Source organism: Cherax quadricarinatus, chromosome 71, assembly GCF_038502225.1.
Source record: "Cherax quadricarinatus isolate ZL_2023a chromosome 71, ASM3850222v1, whole genome shotgun sequence".
In the NCBI taxonomy this organism is placed as follows: Eukaryota; Metazoa; Arthropoda; class Malacostraca; order Decapoda; family Parastacidae; genus Cherax; species Cherax quadricarinatus.
Genome location: NC_091362.1, coordinates 6,027,010 through 6,047,861, shown reverse-complemented (window position 1 = coordinate 6,047,861; position 20,852 = coordinate 6,027,010). Strand labels below are relative to the sequence as shown.

Below are 20,852 nucleotides of genomic sequence, written 5' to 3'. Positions count from 1 at the left end.
TATGTGGATTAAAGTAAAGGTTGGATGCAAGAAGTGGGTCATAATAAGCGTGTATGCACCTGGAGAAGAGAGGAATGCAGAGGAGAGAGAGAGATTTTGGGAGATGTTAAGTGAATGTATAGGAGTCTTTGAACCAAGTGAGAGAGTAATTGTGGTAGGGGACCTGAATGCAAAAGTAGGAGAAACTTTTAGAGAGGGTGTGGTAGGTAAGTTTGGGGTGCCAGGTGTAAATGATAATGGGAGCCCTTTGATTGAACTTTGTATAGAAAGGGGTTTAGTTATAGGTAATACATATTTTAAGAAAAAGAGGATAAATAAGTATACAAGATATGATGTAGGGCGAAATGAAAGTAGTTTGTTGGATTATGTATTGGTAGATAAAAGACTGTTGAGTAGACTTCAGGATGTACATGTTTATAGAGGGGCCACAGATATATCAGATCACTTTCAAGTTGTAGCTACACTGAGAGTAAAAGGTAGATGGGATACAAGGAGAATAGAAGCATCAGGGAAGAGAGAGGTGAAGGTTTATAAACTAAAAGAGGAGGCAGTTAGGGTAAGATATAAACAGCTATTGGAGGATAGATGGGCTACTGAGAGCATAGGCAATGGGGTCGAAGAGGTATGGGGTAGGTTTAAAAATGTAGTGTTAGAGTGTTCAGCAGAAGTTTGTGGTTACAGGAAAGTGGGTGCGGGAGGGAAGAGGAGCGATTGGTGGAATGATGATGTGAAGAGAGTAGTAAGGGAGAAAAAGTTAGCATATGAGAAGTTTTTACAAAGTAGAAGTGATGCAAGGAGGGAAGAGTATATGGAGAAAAAGAGAGAGGTTAAGAGAGTGGTGAAGCAATGTAAAAAGAGAGCAAATGAGAGAGTGGGTGAGATGTTATCAACAAATTTTGTTGAAAATAAGAAAAAGTTTTGGAGTGAGATTAACAAGTTAAGAAAGCCTAGAGAACAAATGGATTTGTCAGTTAAAAACAGGAGAGAAGAGTTATTAAATGGAGAGTTAGAGGTATTGGGAAGATGGAGGGAATATTTTGAGGAATTGTTAAATGTTGATGAAGATAGGGAAGCTGTGATTTCGTGTATAGGGCAAGGAGGAATAACATCTTGTAGGAGTGAGGAAGAGCCAGTTGTGAGTGTGGGGGAAGTTCGTGAGGCAGTGGGTAAAATGAAAGGGGGTAAGGCAGCCGGGATTGATGGGATAAAGATAGAAATGTTAAAAGCAGGTGGGGATATAGTTTTGGAGTGGTTGGTGCAATTATTTAATAAATGTATGGAAGAGGGTAAGGTACCTAGGGATTGGCAGAGAGCATGCATAGTTCCTTTGTATAAAGGCAAAGGGGATAAAAGAGAGTGCAAAAATTATAGAGGGATAAGTCTGTTGAGTATACCTGGCAAAGTGTATGGTAGAGTTATTATTGAAAGAATTAAGAGTAAGACGGAGAATAGGATAGCAGATGAACAAGGAGGCTTTAGGAAAGGTAGGGGGTGTGTGGACCAGGTGTTTACAGTGAAACATATAAGTGAACAGTATTTAGATAAGGCTAAAGAGGTCTTTGTGGCATTTATGGATTTGGAAAAGGCGTATGACAGGGTGGATAGGGGGGCAATGTGGCAGATGTTGCAGGTGTATGGTGTAGGAGGTAGGTTACTGAAAGCAGTGAAGAGTTTTTACGAGGATAGTGAGGCTCAAGTTAGAGTACGTAGGAAAGAGGGAAATTATTTCCCAGTAAAAGTAGGCCTTAGACAAGGATGTGTGATGTCACCGTGGTTGTTTAATATATTTATAGATGGGGTTGTAAGAGAAGTAAATGCGAGGGTCTTGGCAAGAGGCGTGGAGTTAAAAGATAAAGAATCACACATAAAGTGGGAGTTGTCACAGTTGCTCTTTGCTGATGACATTGTGCTCTTGGGAGATTCTGAAGAGAAGTTGCAGAGATTGGTGGATGAATTTGGTAGGGTGTGCAAAAGAAGAAAATTGAAAGTGAATACAGGAAAGAGTAAGGTTATGAGGATAACAAAAAGATTAGGTGATGAAAGATTGGATATCAGATTGGAGGGAGAGAGTATGGAGGAGGTGAATGTATTCAGATATTTGGGAGTGGACGTGTCAGCGGATGGGTCTATGAAAGATGAGGTGAATCATAGAATTGATGAGGGGAAAAGGGTGAGTGGTGCTCTTCGGAGTCTGTGGAGACAAAGAACTTTGTCCTTGGAGGCAAAGAGGGGAATGTATGAGAGTATAGTTTTACCAACGCTCTTATATGGGTGTGAAGCATGGATGATGAATGTTGCAACGAGGAGAAGGCTGGAGGCAGTGGAGATGTCATGTCTGAGAGCAATGTGTGGTGTGAATATAATGCAGAGAATTCGTAGTTTGGAAGTTAGGAGGAGGTGCGGGATTACCAAAACTGTTGTCCAGAGGGCTGAGGAAGGGTTGTTGAGGTGGTTCGGACATGTGGAGAGAATGGAGCGAAACAGAATAACTTCAAGAGTGTATCAGTCTGTAGTGGAAGGAAGGTGGGGTAGGGGTCGGCCTAGGAAAGGTTGGAGGGAGGGGGTAAAGGAGGTTTTGTGTGCAAGGGGCTTGGACTTCCAGCAGGCATGCGTGAGCGTGTTTGATAGGAGTGAATGGAGACAAATGGTTTTTAATATTTGACGTGCTGTTGGAGTGTGAGCAAAGTAACATTTATGAAGGGGTTCAGGGAAACCGGCAAGCCGGACTTGAGTCCTGGAGATGGGAAGTACAGTGCCTGCACTCTGAAGGAGGGGTGTTAATGTTGCAGTTTAAAAACTGTAGTGTAAAGCACCCTTCTGGCAAGACAGTGATGGAGTGAATGATGGTGAAAGTTTTTCTTTTTCGGGCCACCCTGCCTTGGTGGGAATCGGCCAGTGTGATAATAAAAAAAAAATACTAACTAACAGATTGCACCTCAAGTGACAGACTACCATACATGAAAAGTTTAACATGTACTGCAGTTGGTCTCCTGGATCTTATAAGGATGCCATGGTTATGAAGAGACAAAAATGCATAAATTTGTATAATCAAAACTAAGCACTAAACCCACCAGGGTCATACAGACATATGCATAAAAGCAACTAAAAAGTTGTTACTTACATATAAGTTGAATTGTTGTGTGTGTTCATGCTTCCTCTTGCTGTTCGACCATTCATAACACCAATGCCTCTACCAGACTGAATAACATTATTATTAGAAATGGAGGCACTTGCAACTATTTTGCTGTTTTGCTTAAGAGCATTTTTGTATTTATCTACAGTTGACTGTCTTTCTGAAGTGTTGTTTTCAACTGGCTGTCTTTCAGGTGACAGTCTTTTATTTACACCATACAGGAACTGTGAAGCAGATTTATTTGTGCTTGAATTAGAGGGTCTAGCATCAAGCTTTTCACATTGAATTTCTTCACTCGCTGATGATGATTTAACAAATGTCATGGGTTTTTTAGCCAGTGGCTGATTCTCAGGCTGGTGATTAAGGCTCATCCTTTTCTGACCTTGTTCTGGAAATAGCAGAGAAAAGGAAACAAGTTTTTATAAAAGAAAAGAAACCTAAAGATTTAAAAAATGTAAATAGAATAAGTCAAACGAAGATCATCACTAAACTCTTTCATTCACATGTAGACCTACGATATTAGTACCAGTGTCACACACACAGCACAGCACTCTCAAATATGTCACATGTGATATTTAGCCTAGACACGAGAGACTGGGTCTGCGCAATGCACGATGGAAAAAGCAAACCTCTGACTTTGGGTTTTGTTTAGAATGGCGACTCTTAAGTGTTTTCTTGGATGGTTTTTATGGTTTTCCTGGCTGTTTCTTGGTATCAGTTGCTAAACTGAAACACCTGATTCCAGGACCAGAAGTAACATGAAAAAATAAATTTTTGATAAATTTCTTGAGGATCAGTAAAGCCCCCTTGCAGTCTATTTTTCTTTTGTAAAGTAAAAGGGCACAAGTGCAACTGATGTGACATTTATTGTGGCAACGTTTCGCTCTCCAGGAGCTTTATCAAGCCATTACAAACAATACATGGACACAGAGGGTATATAAAGGCTCAGAGTGAGGTGCAATATTGGTGGTGGTGGTGGTGGTGGTGGTGGTGGTGGTGGTGGCGGTGGCGGTGGCGGCGGCGGCGGCGGAGGCGGCGGCGGAGGCGGCGGCGGAGGCGGCGGAGGCGGAGGCGGCGGCGGCAGCAGCAGCAGCAGCAGCAGCAGCAGCAGCAGCAGCAGCAGCAGCAGCAGCAGCAAGTGCAATTAATTCGCATGTGAGTAAAAGGATATAAAAGCTATTACTTGGGTAACATAAAAACAGGTTGGACAAATATATTAATTACCCAAGTAATAGCTTTTATATCCTTTTACTCACGTGCGAATTAATTGCTCTACCATATTGTATTACTACTACTACTACAACTTTTGTCACTACTACTACTACTATCACTAATATTGCACCTCACTCTGAGCCTATATATACCCTCTGTGTCCATGTATTGTTTGTAATGGCTTGATAAAGCTCCTGGAGAGTGAAACGTTGCCACAATAAATGTCACATAAGTTGCACTTGTGCCCTTTTACTTTACATATTGTTGGTAATTCTACCAACTTTATTACTATTTTTCTTTTACTAGGTCTGCTTCAATATTGGGATGCCCTAAACCATGATCAGTCATTCCTGTTATATTTTATTAATCCATGAAATAGGGTAAATCCTTGTTTTTTTTTTTTGTGATGAATTCATAATGGAGGTCAAGTATAATAAAGAAGAGGCTTGGGGATGTGTTAATGAATAAAGGAAATGTTTCAGTAGCTAGAATGTCTAGTTTTAATTTTGAACTCTTTCTAAATTGGAATTTTAATTTTGTGTAAAATTTGCCAAATTACAGACTTCTGTGCACTTTCTGGGGTAGCTCTGATAAATGAATGAGCTGTTTCATGTCCTCAAGAGCATAATGAATTTGTGGTCCTGAGTTTCTTGATGAGGAATGTGCATGCATACACCAAACTATCACCGAGCTACATTTTCCTTCCTTTTTCATCAAGCACTGTAAAAAAAAACCCTTCCAATCATTAATTTTCCACACATTAACACTACTTTAAACAACAGCCAGTTTGCTTTGAATGTCTCCAAAGTACTTGCACAAGCCAACATTTGAGTCACCATTGCAACCAATACATCCATCAAAGACCTGATTGGGACTGAAGTGAAGAACCTTGAACCAGTCAATGCAGGTGTTTACACAATCCCTTGTAGAAGCTGTGACAAGGTATATGTCAGTGAAACAAACACAAAGCCTGGAGGCACACCATAGGAAGGTTAGCATGGGCCACACAGTGAGCACAAATGCAAGTTTTTAAAGGCGAATTCCATGTCAGCGTGGCTGTGGTTTGCTCTAGTTCAAGGCCCTACAAACCCACCATCATGACTCAGTGGTGAGAGAAATCCTGCAAGATTTCTGGATTAACGAGTGGTAGTGTGAGATGTCCTGTGTGTGTGAGGGTAGCCTGCCTTAGGCAAGCCAGCCAGGTTGTGGGTGTACACAGCTGGTACACTAGTATACATACTACACAAGTATATGTACTACTGACAATCATAATAACACAATTGTAAACAAGTAACAGAACAGGTGGGGGCTTAATCCCATTGCCATGGGGTTAAGCCACGCTCGTTCTGTGAATTGTTTGCAATTGTGATGTTTAGATTTTGTGAGTCTTGTTACCTATAGGTACCCTATGTATTGGCTTGATGACACAGCTCTTGAATAGCGAAACATTGCTGCAGTAAAATGTCACATTAATTGCACGTGTCCTTTTACCTAATATATTGTCAGTAAGTCTTCCATTATAACTCTTCAACCTAATGGCAACAAACTACAGTGCAGTAGTTCTCTTGCCTCTTCTTACATACTAACATACTCAAGCACTGTATGTTCTGATAAAATTACTTTATGCTGGTTAAAACTTGAAAGTCTTTAACTCTAAAAATATTTTTTTTTGAGTTAAGTACTAGGATGGCAGTACACTGCACTGTACTAAGCTTTGACTTACTACTGGATTCTGTTTAAATGTTGTATCACTATTTATCAGTTATGAATTTGAATACTGTATTAACTTCCTTACATTACTTGTTACACATACTTGAGCTTGTTTTATGGGATATCCTGCAATGGTTGCAGTTGTCAAATGTTTTTGCAAAATACCCATATGCAATGTCTGCATTTTGACAATACAGTGGGCCCCCGCCTAACGTTGGCATCACATAATGTTAAATCCGCCTAGCGTTACATTTTATAACTAAAATTTTGCCTCGCATAGCGCTAAAAAATTCGCTCAACGCAATTCGTCCAAGACGCGTCTATGTGCGGCCTGAGCCAGCCTCACATGTTCCGCCGGTGGCATTGTTTACAAGCCAGCCTCCGCGGTAACATCCAAGCATACAATCGGAACATTTTGTATTATTACAACGTTTTTAGTGATTTCACCTGCAAAGTAAGTGACCACGGGTCCCAAGAAAGCTTCTAGTGCCAACCCTACAGGAATAAGGGTGAGAATTACTATGGATATGAAGAAAGAGATCATTGCTAAGTTTGAAAGTGGAGTGCGTGTGTCGGAGCTGGCCAGGTTGTACACAAAACCCCAATCAACCATCGCTACTATTGTGGCCAAGAAAACAGCAATCAAGGAAGCTGTTTTTGCCAAAGGTGCAACTATGTTTTCGAAACTGAGATCGCAAGTGATAGAAGATCTTGAGAGACTGTTACTGGTGTGGATAAACAAAAAACAGATAGCAGGAGATAGCATCTCTCAAGCGATCATGAGTGAAAACCTAAACAAGTGTTTAATTGTGACGAAACAGGCCTGTTTTGGAAGAAAATGCCAAGCAGGACCTACATTACTCAGGGGAAAAAGGCACTCCCAGGACATAAGCCTATTGAAGACAGGCTTACTCTGTTGATGTGTGCTAATGCTAGTGGTGATTGCAAAGTGAAGCCTTTATTGGTGTATCACTCTGAAACTCCCAGAGTGTTCAGGAAAAACAATGTCCTCAAGGACTTGACACCTCAAGTCCTAATGGAAGGGGATTCCCCTTCTAAACACTAACACCATCCACACTCTCCCCTCCTCCCATCCTATCAATCATCACCAGATATTCATTAAAGGTAAGTGTCAATTATTCTATTGTTATTGTTATTGTTATTGTTGTTATTGTAATTATTCTATTGCATTAAACTTAATATTTCATGTGGTAAAATTTTTTTTTCATACTTTTGAGTGTCTTGCACGGATTAATTTTATTTCCAGTATTTCTTATGGGGAAAATTAACTCGACTAACGATAATTTTGACTAACGATGAGCCCTCAGGAACGGATTAATATCACTGGTCGAGGGTCCACTGTGCTCATTTACCAACGACTCTGACCAGTATGCATACCTAAATAATGTATATTAGAGCTGATTTCGTCCATTCTGTTTATTACTTGCAAAATCTGCCACATTGCTCCCCTATCCACTCTATCAGATGCCTTTTCTAAATCCATAAATGCAATAAAAACTTCCCTACCTTTATCTCAATACTGTTCACATATATGCTTCAATGTAAACATTTGATCTACACATCTCCTACCCACTCTAAAACCTCCTTGCTCATCCGCAATCCTACATTCTGTCTTACCTCTAATTCTTTCAATTATAACCCTAACACACACTTTTCATGGTATACTCAGTAAACTTATTCCTCTATAATTTTTACAATCTTTTGTCCCCCTTCCCTTTATATAAAGGGACTATACATGCTCTCTGCCAATCTCTAGGTACCTTTCCCCCTCTCATACATTTATTAAACAAAAATACCAACCACTCCAACACTATATCCCCCCCTGCTTTTAACATTTCTGTCATGATCCGCTAATCCAGCTGCTTTACCCCCTTTCATTCTACGTAATGCCTCACGCACCTCCCCCACACTCACATCCTGTTCTTCTTCACTCCTAAAAGATGGTATACCTCCCTGGCCAGTGCATGAAATTACCGCCTCCTTTTCTTCGTCAACATTTAAAAGTTCCTCAAAATATTCTCGCCATCTACCCAAAACTTCCATCTCCCCATCAACTAACTCCCCTACTAATGTTTTTAACTGACAAATCCATTTGTTCCCTAGGCTTTCTTAACTTGTTTAACTCACTCCAAAATTTTTTCTTATTTTCATTAAAATTTCTTGACAGTGCCTCTCCCACTCTATCATCTGCTCTCCTTTTGCACTCTCTCACCACTCTCTTCAACTTTCTTTTACTCTACTCTTCTTATAACACTTCTGCTTTGTAAAAACCTCTTATAAGCTACCTTTTTCTCTTTTATCACACCCTTTACTTCATCATTCCACCAATCACTCCTCTTTCCTCCTGCACCCACCCTCCTATAACAAACTTCTGCCCCACATTCTAATACAGTGGACCCCCGCATAACGATATTAATCCATTCCTGAGAACTCATTGTTATGCGAAATTATCGTTATGCAAATGAATTTTCCCCATAAGAAATAATGGAAATCAAATTAATCCGTGCAAGACACCCAAAAGTATGAAAAAAAAAATTTTACCACATGAAATATACATTTTCCTACACACAAAGAGAAGGATACATGCACAATAGTAGAGTAGTACATGCACAATATATATTGTGCATGTACTACTCTACTAAATGAAGAATAAATGACACTTACCTTTATTGAAGATGCAGCAATGACTGATGAGACACTGTGTCCTGGGAGTGCCTTTTCCTCCTGAGTACTGTAGGTCCTGTTTGGCATTTTCTTCCAGAACAGGCCTTATCACACTGTGTATGCCACTACAATTCTTAAATCTCTCAAACCAACCTAGTTCCAGGCATTTTTCCCTGTTCATCTGGGTGTTAGTCGACTGGTGTGGGTTGCATCCTGGGAGACAAGATTAAGGACCCCAATGGAAATAAGTCTGACAGTCTTCGATGACACTGACTTTTTTGGGTTATCCTGGGTGGCTAACCCTCTGGGGTTAATTGTTTCTTGGTATTCTCAATAAGCCACACCAACAACGGTGCTACAGCAGCAGCAGCAGCAGCAGCTGACAGTGCTACAGCAGCAGCAGCAGCAGCAGCTGACAGTGCTACAGCAGCAGCTGACAGTGCTACAGCAGCAGCTGACAGTGCTACAGCAGCAGCAGACGGTGCTACAGCAGCAGCAGACGGTACTACAGCAGCAGCAGCAGCAGCAGCTGACGGTGGTACAGCAGCAGCAGCAGCTGACGGTGCTACAGCAGCAGCAGCAGCTGACAGTGCTACAGCAGCAGCAGACGGTGCTACAGCAGCAGCAGACGGTACTACAGCAGCAGCAGCAGCAGCAGCAGCTGACGGTGCTACAGCAGCAGCAGCAGCTGATGGTGCTAATGCAGCAGCAGCAGCTGACAGTGCTACAGCAGCAGCTGACAGTGCTACAGCAGCAGCAGACAGTACTACAGCAGCAGCAGCAGCTGATGGTGGTACAGCAGCAGCAGCAACTGATGGTGCTACAGCAGCAGCAGCATCAGCAGTTGACCATGGTACCACAGAATTTCGATAATATTTCTCACCCTTTTTACCACAGGGTTGGCACTAGAAGCTTTCTTTCTTGGGGCCCATGGTCACTTATTTTGCAGATAAAATCACCAAAAACGCTGTAATAATACGAAATGTTCCGATTGTATGCTTGGATGTTACCGCGGAGGCTGGCTTGTAAACAATGCCACTGGTGGAACACGTGAGGCTGGCTCAGGCCTCACATAGACGCGTCTCGGACGAATAGCGTTGAACGAGTTTTTTAGCGCTATGCGAGGCAAAATTTTAGTGATAAAATGTATCGCTATGCGGATTTAATGTTATGTGATGCCAACGGTATGCGGGGGTCCACTGTACTGCATTTTTAAAACTATTAAAACCCTTTTCAACCCCCCCCCCCACTACTCATACTTGCACCAGCCCACCTTTCTGCAAAAACTACCTTAGCTCATTATTTTTTACATTTGTTAAATAACTCAGGTGCTATTTTTTAGCTTTAGAATATTTACTTTGTTTTATACTTAATTCTAACTATAGATTCACTACAAATCTTATGATTACAAGCATTGATCCTGATACCAACCTCTTATTTAATGACTTAAATGGAGTGAGATTAACAAGTTAAGGAAGCCTAGAGAACAAATGGATTTGTCAGTTAAAAATAGGAGAGGAGAGTTATTAAATGGAGAGTTAGAGGTATTGGGAAGATGGGGGAATATTTTGAGGAATTGTTAAATGTTGATGAAGATAGGGAAGCTGTGATTTCGTGTATAGGGCAAGGAGGAATAACATCTTGTAGGAGTGAGGAAGAGCCAGTTGTGAGTGTGGGGGAAGTTCGTGAGGCAGTAGGTAAAATGAAAGGGGGTAAGGCAGCCGGGATTGATGGGATAAAGATAGAAATGTTAAAAGCAGGTGGGGATATAGTTTTGGAGTGGTTGGTGCAATTATTTAATAAATGTATGGATGAGGGTAAGGTAAGATAAGATAAGATAAGATTTCGTTCGGATTTTTAACCCCGGAGGGTTAGCCACCCAGGATAACCCAAGAAAGTCAGTGCGTCATCGAGGACTGTCTAACTTATTTCCATTGGGGTCCTTAATCTTGTCCCCCAGGATGCGACCCACACCAGTCGACTAACACCCAGGTACCTATTTGCTGCTAGGTGAACAGGACAACAGGTGTAAGGAAACGTGTCGAAATGTTTCCACCCGCCGGGAATCGAACCCGGGCTCTCCGTGTGTGAAGCGGGAGCTTTAGCCACCAAGCCACCGGTACCTAGGGATTGGCAGAGAGCATGCATAGTTCCTTCGTATAAAAGCAAAGGGGACAAAAGAGAGTGCAAAAATTATAGGGGGATAAGTCTGTTGAGTATACCTGGTAAAGTGTATGGTAGAGTTATTATTGAAAGAATTAAGAGTAAGACGGAGAATAGGATAGCAGATGAACAAGGAGGCTTTAGGAAAGGTAGGGGGTGTGTGGACCAGGTGTTTACAGTGAAACATATAAGTGAACAGTATTTAGATAAGGCTAAAGAGGTCTTTGTGGCATTTATGGATTTGGAAAAGGCGTATGAAAGGGTGGATAGGGGGGAAATGTGGCAGATGTTGCAGGTGTATGGTGTAGGAGGTAGGTTACTGAAAGCAGTGAAGAGTTTTTACGAGGATAGTGAGGCTCAAGTTAGAGTATGTAGGAAAGAGGGAAATTATTTCCCAGTAAAAGTAGGCCTTAGACAAGGATGTGTGATGTCATCGTGGTTGTTTAATATATTTATAGATGGGGTTGTAATTGAAGTAAATGCGAGGGCCTTGGCGAGAGGCGTGGAGTTAAAAGATAAAGAATCACACATAAAGTGGGAGTTATCACAGTTGCTCTTTGCTGATGACACTGTGCTCTTGGGAGATTCTGAAGAGAAGTTGCAGAGATTGGTGGATGAATTTGGTAGGGTGTGCAAAAGAAGAAAATTAAAAGTGAATACAGGAAAGAGTAAGGTTATGAGGATAACAAAAAGATTAGGTGATGAAAGATTGGATATCAGATTGGAGGGAGAGAGTATGGAGGAGGTGAATGTATTCAGATATTTGGGAGTGGACGTGTCAGCGGATGGGTCTACGAAAGATGAGGTGAATCATAGAATTGATGAGGGGAAAAGGGTGAGTGGTGCACTTAGGAGTCTGTGGAGACAAAGAACTTTGTTCTTGGAGGCAAAGAGGGGAATGTATGAGAGTATAGTTTTACCAACGCTCTTATATGGGTGTGAAGCATGGGTGATGAATGTTGCAGTGAGGAGAAGGCTGGAGGCAGTGGAGATGTCATGTCTGAGGGCAATGTGTGGTGTGACTATAATGCAGAGAATTCGTAGTTTGGAAGTTAGGAGGAGGTGCGGGATTACCAAAACTGTTGTCCAGAGGGCTGAGGAAGGGTTGTTGAGGTGGTTTGGACATGTAGAGAGAATGGAGCGAAACAGAGTGACTTCAAGTGTGTATCAGTCTGTAGTGGAAGGAAGGTGGGGTAGGGGTCGGCCTACGAAAGGTTGGAGGGAGGGGGTAAAGGAGGTTTTGTGTGCGAGGGGCTTGGACTTCCAGCAGGTATGCGTGAGCGTGTTTGATAGGAGTGAATGGAGACAAATGGTTTTTAATACTTGATGTGCTGTTGGAGTGTGAGCAAAGTAATATTTATGAAGGGGTTCAGGGAAACCAGCAGGCCAGACTTGAGTCTTGGAGATGGGAAGTACAGTGCCTGCACTCTGAAGGAGGGGTGTTAATGTTGCAGTTTAAAAACTGTAGTGTAAAGCACCCTTCTGGCAAGACAGTGATGGAGTGAATGATGGTGAAAGTTTTTCTTTTTCGGGCCACCCTGCCTTGGTGGGAATCGGCCAGTGTGATAATAAAAAAAAAAATGAATCAAACAGTTACTGTAATTACTACATAGCAGAACAATCTAAGGCACTCCTCAGAGCCAACAACAACATAACTGTCTTTAACTACAATATCAGATCTTTAAGCAAGCATTACGATGACCTCATAGCATTACTAAATTCCTTGCATGTCAATATGTCCATCATTACACTAACTGAAACCTGGCTAAAGCCTGATACTACTGATGTCTATGACATTCCTGGTTACACAACCATACACAACTGTAGGCCAGACCAACATGGGGGTGGCACAGCTATATACTACTCAGACCAACTAGAATGTATCACTAATACTTGCACAAGGGATGAACATGGGGAATATATAATAGCTAAATTCAAATCTAAATACCTACAAAAACCTCTCGCATTGATAAACATCTACAGAGTTCCACAGTCAAACATTAGCCAATTTAGTCAAAACCTAGGAAGTATGATAACTGATGCACGCATGAACAAAGATCACTTACTACTCTCAGGTGACTTCAATATAAATCTCCTGCAAGACCAGGACCCACACGTTACTGAATTCACAAACACAATGAGTAACTGCATGTTGCTACCAACAGTAACAAAACCTACGAGAGTTACAGAGACTAGTGTTTCCCTACTAGATCACATCTGGACCAACACCATATCCCCTTTAAAATCAGGCATAATCACAGATAATACCACAGACCACTACCCTACTTTCCTAAAAAAACCATACCCCCGGCCGGGATTGAACCCGTGGTCATAGAGTCTCAAAACTCCAGCCCGTCGCGCTAGCCACTAGACCAGCTAGCCACAATAAGATTCATCCAACTAGGTATATTTCTACACCATATTTCTTAAGTCATGTTGACGGCAGTGAAGGGACTTGAGCTAGAGTTCGTCACGGCCACGCTAGCTGGAGATTCGTCTGTAAAAACTTGCATTTGTGGTCACAGAGGTGCCTGTGCTAACTTTCCTATGGTGTAGAAATATACCTAGTTGGATGAATCTTATTGTGGCTAGCTGGTCTAGTGGCTAGCACGACGGGCTGGAGTTTTGAGACTCTATGACCGCGGGTTCAATCCCGGCCGGGGGTATGGTTTATTTGCAATCGTGTCATTACGATTTCTTAAGTCATGTTGACGGCAGTGAAGGGACTTGAGCTAGAGTTCGTCACGGCCATGCTAGCTGGAGATTCGTCTGTAAAAACTTGCATTTGTGGTCACAGAGGTGCCTGTGCTAACTTTCCTATGGTGTAGAAATATACCTAGTTGGATGAATCTTATTGTGGCTAGCTGGTCTAGTGGCTAGCGCGACGGGCTGGAGTTTTGAGACTCTATGACCGCGGGTTCAATCCCGGCCGGGGGTATGGTTTATTTGCAATCGTGTCATTACGATTTCTTAAGTCAAGCCCTACTTTCCTCATAACAACTCTTGGTAAATTACCCCAAGACACTACAGTGGACCCTCAACCAGCGATATTAATCCGTTCCTGAGAGCTCATCGTTAATCAAAATAATCGTTAGTCAAGTTAATTTTCCCCATAAGAAATAATGGAAACCAAATTAATCCGTGCAAGACACCCCAAAGTATTGAAAAAAAAAAAATTTTACCACATGAAATATTAATTTTAATACACACAAACTGAAGAAGACATGCACAGTTACATGACACTTACCTTTATTGAAGATCTAGTGATGATTGATGGGATGGGAGGAGAGTCTCTTAGTGTTTAGAAGGGGAATCCCCTTCCATTAGCACTTGAGGCAGCAAGTCTTTTTCTGGGGTTACTTCCCTTGTTCTTTTAATGCCACTAGGACCAGCTTCAGAGTCAATGGACTTCTGTCGCACAACATATCTGTCCATAGAGGCCTGTACCTCTCGTTCCTTTATCCTAAAGTGTTTCACAACATTGTCAGTGTAATAGTCACCAGCACGGCTTGCAATAGCTGTGTGAGGGTGATTTTCATCAAAAAAGGTTTGCACTTTAAGCCACATTGCACACATTTCCTTAACCCTTTCAGGGTCTAAGGCCAAAATCTGAAGTGGTGCCCCAGTGTCCAAGAATTTTCAAAAAAAAAAATTGTTATTTTTTCTTATGAAATGGTAGAGAATCTTTTTGTGAATGTAATAAAACAAAAAGTACGAAATTTGATGGAAAATTGACGAAATTATGCTCTCGTGAATTTTGATGTGTCAGCGATATTTACGAATCGGCAATTTTGCCGATTTTGACTTCCATTTTAGGCCAATTACTTTATTCCAGTCGACCAAATTCTTAGCTATTTCACTAGTATCACTTCTATTCTATCGATTGAGCACAAGAAATCGCCAAGTCAACTGTTTCAACTACAAAATAAAGTGATCGGAAATTGGTAATTTGGCCAATTTAACACAAAGTTCAAAATATTCCAATTTCAAAATAGAGTCCAGAATAAACAATGTAGGTATTCCTGGTGCTAAACTAACATTTCCTCTGTTCATTAGTTACGTTTTGAGGCTTTACAAATAAATTCCATTTTGATTTTTTATTCACATAATGAATTTTCATTCACACCAAAAAATAGAAGATTTACTGTTATGCAATATTGTAATAATTGTATAAATATCATCACCACATTTGTGAATGTATATTAGACCCACCAGCTGGCGTGTATTAGACGTGTGAGGTCGTTTGTTTACTCTTGAACATCGGCAAAAATTTAACATTTCCGCCACTTTGAGCTCAGTTTCAAGCCATTTCCAGTGCTAAAACCAATCAATATTACTTCTATTTCTGTAATATATCTTCCATACTATCAAATGAGACCAAGAAATCACAAATACAACTATAAAAAACATTCGAAAAAACACTGCAAAGTCGCTGTTTTAATCAAAAATCACGGTCTCAGTTTTTTTCTCTCATTATACACAGTGTGCTGCAGGATTTGTTTTATGTGGTGCACACATACCACACAGATGTATTCTCTCATATCTAGGCCCAAATTTACCACTCACAGTTTATCAGAGTGAGCTGAGCTCATGACGTAGATCTACGGTTTGGACCCTGAATGTAAAGCCGTAGATCTACGGGACGGACCCTGAAAGGGTTAATCTTTGAAGTAGGCAACTTCTTCAATTTCTCTCTCCCCTCCTCCGAAGCAGTTTCCTCAGGTGTGGCCTCTTACTGTTGAAGATGATCTAGCAGCTCATCAGTGGTTTGTTCTTCATTGTCCTCCTCCACCAACTCTTCCACATCCTCCCCACTAACCTCACCAATATGAGCACTAGTTCCAGGCATTTTTTCCTGTTCACCTGGGTGTTAGTCAACTGTTGTGGGTCGCATCCTGGGGGACAAGATTAAGGACCCCCAATGGAAATAAGTTAGACAGTCCTCGATGATGCACTGACTTTCTTGGGTTATCCTGGGTGGCTAACCCTCCGGGGTTAATCGTTTCTCGGTAATTGTTTCACGTTAAGCCACACCAACAACACTCTCTCCACATCTTCGAGTAATACAGCTGATGGTGGTGCAGCAACAACAACAGCTGACTGTGGTGCAGCAGCAGCTGCACCTTTGGCAAGAACAGCTTCCTTGATTGCCGTTTTCTTACCCACAATAGTAGCGATGGTTGATTGGGGTTTATTATACAACCTGACCAGCTCAGAGACACGCACTCCACTTTCATACTTAGCAATGATCTCTTTCTTCATCTCCATAGTAATTCTCACCCTTTTTGCTGTAGGGTTGGCACTAGAAGCTTTCTTGGGGCCCATGGTGACTTATTTTGCAGGTGCAATCACTACAAAGGCTGTGATAATATGAAATGTTCCAGTTGTTGTATGTTTGGAAGCGACCGCGGTGGCTGGCTGGCTTGTAAACACTGACACCCAAGGGACAAGTGAGGCACGCTCAGGCCAAAGTGGACGCGTATGGTACGGAACGAATAGCGCTGGTTGGGTTTTAAGCGCTAGTTGAGGCAAAATTTTTGCATTTAAATGTATCGCTAGTCAGATTTATCGTTAATCGATGCCATCGCTGGTTAAGGGTCCACTGTACTAAAGTCACCTTCAGACTTCACAATGAGGCAGCCATTAATAACTTCACAACAGCAGTAACAAACATTGACTGGCGCACTGAGCTAGAAATCTATACAGATACTGACGAATGTATTAATAATTTTCTAAAAAAGACCCAATACCTCTATAACAAGCACTGCCCTAAAAAAAACAAACAGATGACAGCTAAGAGACTGAACAGTCCCTGGCTAATGCCCAGCATTCTCAAATCCATAAATACAAAACACCTATATGAAAAACAGTACAGAATGGGTCACACAATCAGAGACCAAACAAAACGTTACTCGTCAATCCTAACCAGCCTGATAAGGGCAAAAAAAATTGTATTATGAGAACAGATTATCCAACTTACGAGGTGATATAAAAAAGACCTGGAAAACCCTATCAGAAATTCTAGGAACAAAAAAGACATCACAAAATAGCGAAATAAAATTAGCAAAATCAGTTGAACCCCAACTCCCACCAACAGAAACAGAAGACTCAATGATTTCTTCTCCACTATAGGACAAAAACTTGCCAATAAAATCCCAAGCTCAGATACCCCACCAAATGACTACCTCACTGGCAACTACCCGAACACACTGTTCCTAGCTCCGACTAACCCATACGAAGTCTCCCTTATTATCAACACACTAAAAAACAAGGCAGGAGATTTAAATACCCTACTACCCTTTATACACAAAAAAGTGTCACAAGTGCTATCACCAATCATTGCAACGCTCTTTAACAAATCCATTGAATCCTCCACCTTTCCTACAGTTCTCAAAATAGCAAGGATCACCCCGATTCATAAAGGAGGAGACCAAACAGAGTTGAATAACTATAGGCCAATATCCAACTTACACCCTCTCTCAAAAATCTTCGAAAAATTAATTCATAAACGAATCTACTCCTACCTCATCTCCCAAAACATACTCAACCCCTGCCAATTTGGATTCAGGCCTAATAAAAATACTAATGATGCCATTATACACATGCTAGAACATATATACACTGCAATAGAGAAAAAAGAAGTCCCACTGGGTATCTTCATTGACTTACAGAAAGCTTTTGATACAGTTGACCATGACTTGCTCCACATAAAATTGTCACACTATGGGATAAGAGGGCACTCCCTCAACTACCTAAAGTCATACCTCAGCAACAGAAGCCAATATGTGTACACAAATGGGGCAAACTCTTCTGTACAACCAATTACAGTTGGTGTCCCACAGGGAAGTGTCCGTGGCCCTTTTCTCTTTCTCCTATACATAAATGACCTACCAAATGCTTCGAAATTACTCAAACCCACACTATTTGCAGATGACACTACATACGTCTTCTCTCACCTGAGCCCAGTCACGCTAGTCAATACTGTAAATACCGAATTACAGAAAATATCTACCTGGATGAGGACTAACAAACTTACACTAAACATTGACAAAACCTACTTCATTCAGTTTGGTAACAGAGCTACAGATGTCCCTCCTAACATAATGATAAACGAATCACCTATCACAAAACTAACAGAGGGAAAATTCTTAGGAATCCACCTTGATAACAGACTCAAATTTCAAACACATATACAACAAATTTCTAAGAAAATTTCCAAGACCTTAGGCATACTATCGAAGATATGGTACTATGTTCCACAGTCAGCCCTCCTGGCCCTATATCACTCTCTTATTTACCCCTATCTCACCTATGGAATTTGTGCATGGGGCTCAACAACAATTAACTATCTCAGACCACTAATTACCCAACAAAACGCTGCAGTCAGAATGATAACAAATTCCTACTACAGGCAGCACACTCCAATATTCAAAACACTAAACCTACTCACCATCCAAAACATCCATACTTATTACTGCACCTATTACATACATAGAACACTTAACTCTGATATTAACCCTCCCCTCAAACATCTCCTTGCCAACCTCAACAGAACACATGACCATAACACAAGGCACAGATCACTCTTTGTAATAATGTTGGTAGAGTTACCGACAATATGTAAAGTAAAAGGACACAAGTGCAACTAATGTGACATTTTATTGTGGCAACGTTTCGCTCTCCAGGAGCTTAGCCAAGCCGATACGTATCGGCTTGGCAAAGCTCCTGGAGAGCGAAACGTTGCCACAGTAAAATGTCACATTAGTTGCACTTGTGTCCTTTTACTTTACAGATCACTCTTTGATGTTCCTCGTGTCCATCTCACGCTATGCAAAAACTCAATGCACATAAAAGGCCCTAAAATGTGGAATTCATTACCTGTAAATATAAAAGAAACACTACCTGTTTATAAATTCAAGTCTCATCTCAAAGATCACTTACTCACCCAAAACCAAATAAATACTGAATAACTGAACCTTATAAATTGTATATCTTAAATGTTTCTCACAATTATATCACATAAATGTTAAACCCAAGACCCAATCTAACTTTGTTATTCTTTAAATACACTACCTAACAGAATACTCCCTTCTATTGAATGTACAGCAATGCATGCAACCATATGACCTGTCTTTGTAATACTCACTTGTGCTTTATTGTTATCCGTTTACAATAATGTTTTATCACTGATTACATCATTGCTTAGTTAACCTTAAGTTAATTTTAAGCCTGCCCATAATGCTATGCATACAAGTGGCTTTGCTGCTCTTACCTGTATTTTTTTGTACCTCTGTATGTATGTTCAAATTATTAAATAAAAATAAAATAAAATAAAATAAATAAATAGCTGCTTATATCTCACCCGAACTTCTTCCTCCCTTAGTTTATACACTTTCACTTCCCACTTACTTATTGTTGCCATTTTCCTCTTTTCCCATCTACCTCTTACTCTAACTGTAGCTACAACTAAATAATGATCCGATATATCAGTTGCCCCTCTATAAACGTGTACAACCTGGAGCCTACCCATCAATCTTTTATCCACCAATACATAATCTAACAAACTTCTTTCATTACGTGCTATATCATACCTTGTATATTTATTTATCCTCTTCTTCATAAAATATTATATTACTTATTACCAAACCTCTTTGTACACATAGCTCAATTAAAGGCTCCCCATTTTCATTTACCCCTGGCACCCCAAATTTACCTACTACTCGCTCCACAACATTTTTACCCACTACTCGCTCCACAACATTTTTACCCACTACTCGCTCCACAACATTTTTACCCACTTTAGCACTGAAATCCCCAACCACCATTACATGTACTCTCACACTTGGTTCAAAACTCACCCATGCATTCACTCAACATTTCCCAAAGCTCTCTCTCTCCTCCACACTTCTCTTCTCCAGGTGCATATACACTTACTATAACCCACTTTTCACGTCCAACCTTTATTTTACTCCACATAATCCTTGAATTAATACATTTACAGACCATCTTTTCCTGCCATAACTTATCATCCTTCAACATTATTGCTACTCCTTCTTTAGCTCTAACTCTATTTCAAACTCCTGACCTAATCCCATTTACAGTGGACCCTCGCATATCGTTGGCATCACATAACGTTAAATCCGCATACCGATACATTTTATCGCTAAAATTTTGCCTCGCATACCGCTAAAAAACTCGCTCAGCACTATTCGTCCGAAACGCATCTGATGTGCGGCCTGAGCCAGCCTCACATGTTCTGCCGGTGGCATTGTTTACAAGCCAGCCTCCGTGGTAACATCCAAGCATACAATCGGAACATTTCATATTACAGCGTTTTTTATTTCATCTGCAAAATAAGTGACCATGGGCCCCAAGAAAGCTTCTAGTGCCAACCCTACAGGAATAAGGGTGAGAATTACTATAGAGATGAAGAAAGAGATCATTGCTAAGTATGAAAGTGGAGTCCATATCTCTGAGCTGGCCAGGTTGTATAGTAAACCCCAATCAACCATCGCTACTATTGTGTCCAAGAAAACGGCAATCAAGGAAGCTGTTCTTGCCAAAGGTGCAACTGTGTTTTCGAAACAGATCGCAAGTGATAGAAGATGTTGAGAGACACTTATTGGTGTGGATAAACAAAAAACAGATAGCAGGAGATAGCATCTCTCAAGCAATCATAAGTGAAAAAGCTAGGAAGTTGCATGAGGATTTAATTAAAAAAATGCCTGCAACTAGTGATGATGCGAGTTAATTTAAGGCCAGCAAAGGTTGGTTTGAGAGATTTAAGAAGAGTAGTGGCATACATAGTGTGATAAGGCATGGTGAGGATGCCAGTTCGGACCACAAAGCAGCTGAAAAATATGTGCAGGAATTCAAGGAGTACATAGACAGTGAAGAACTGAAACCTGAACAAGTGTTTAATTGTGACGAAACAGGCCTGTTTTGGAAG

General features: G+C 40.9%; 1 protein-coding gene across 1 annotated transcript in view; it reads right to left on the bottom strand.

Annotated features, from left to right (window-relative positions):
- LOC128700285 (uncharacterized) overlaps positions 1 to 20,852 on the bottom strand; it is a 117,240-nt gene that overhangs the window by 60,263 nt on the left and 36,125 nt on the right. The window contains exon 4 of the mRNA XM_053793355.2: positions 3,122 to 3,521. Within this exon, the coding sequence (XP_053649330.2) occupies positions 3,122 to 3,521 (400 nt within the window). The remainder of the gene's footprint in view (positions 1 to 3,121; positions 3,522 to 20,852) is intronic.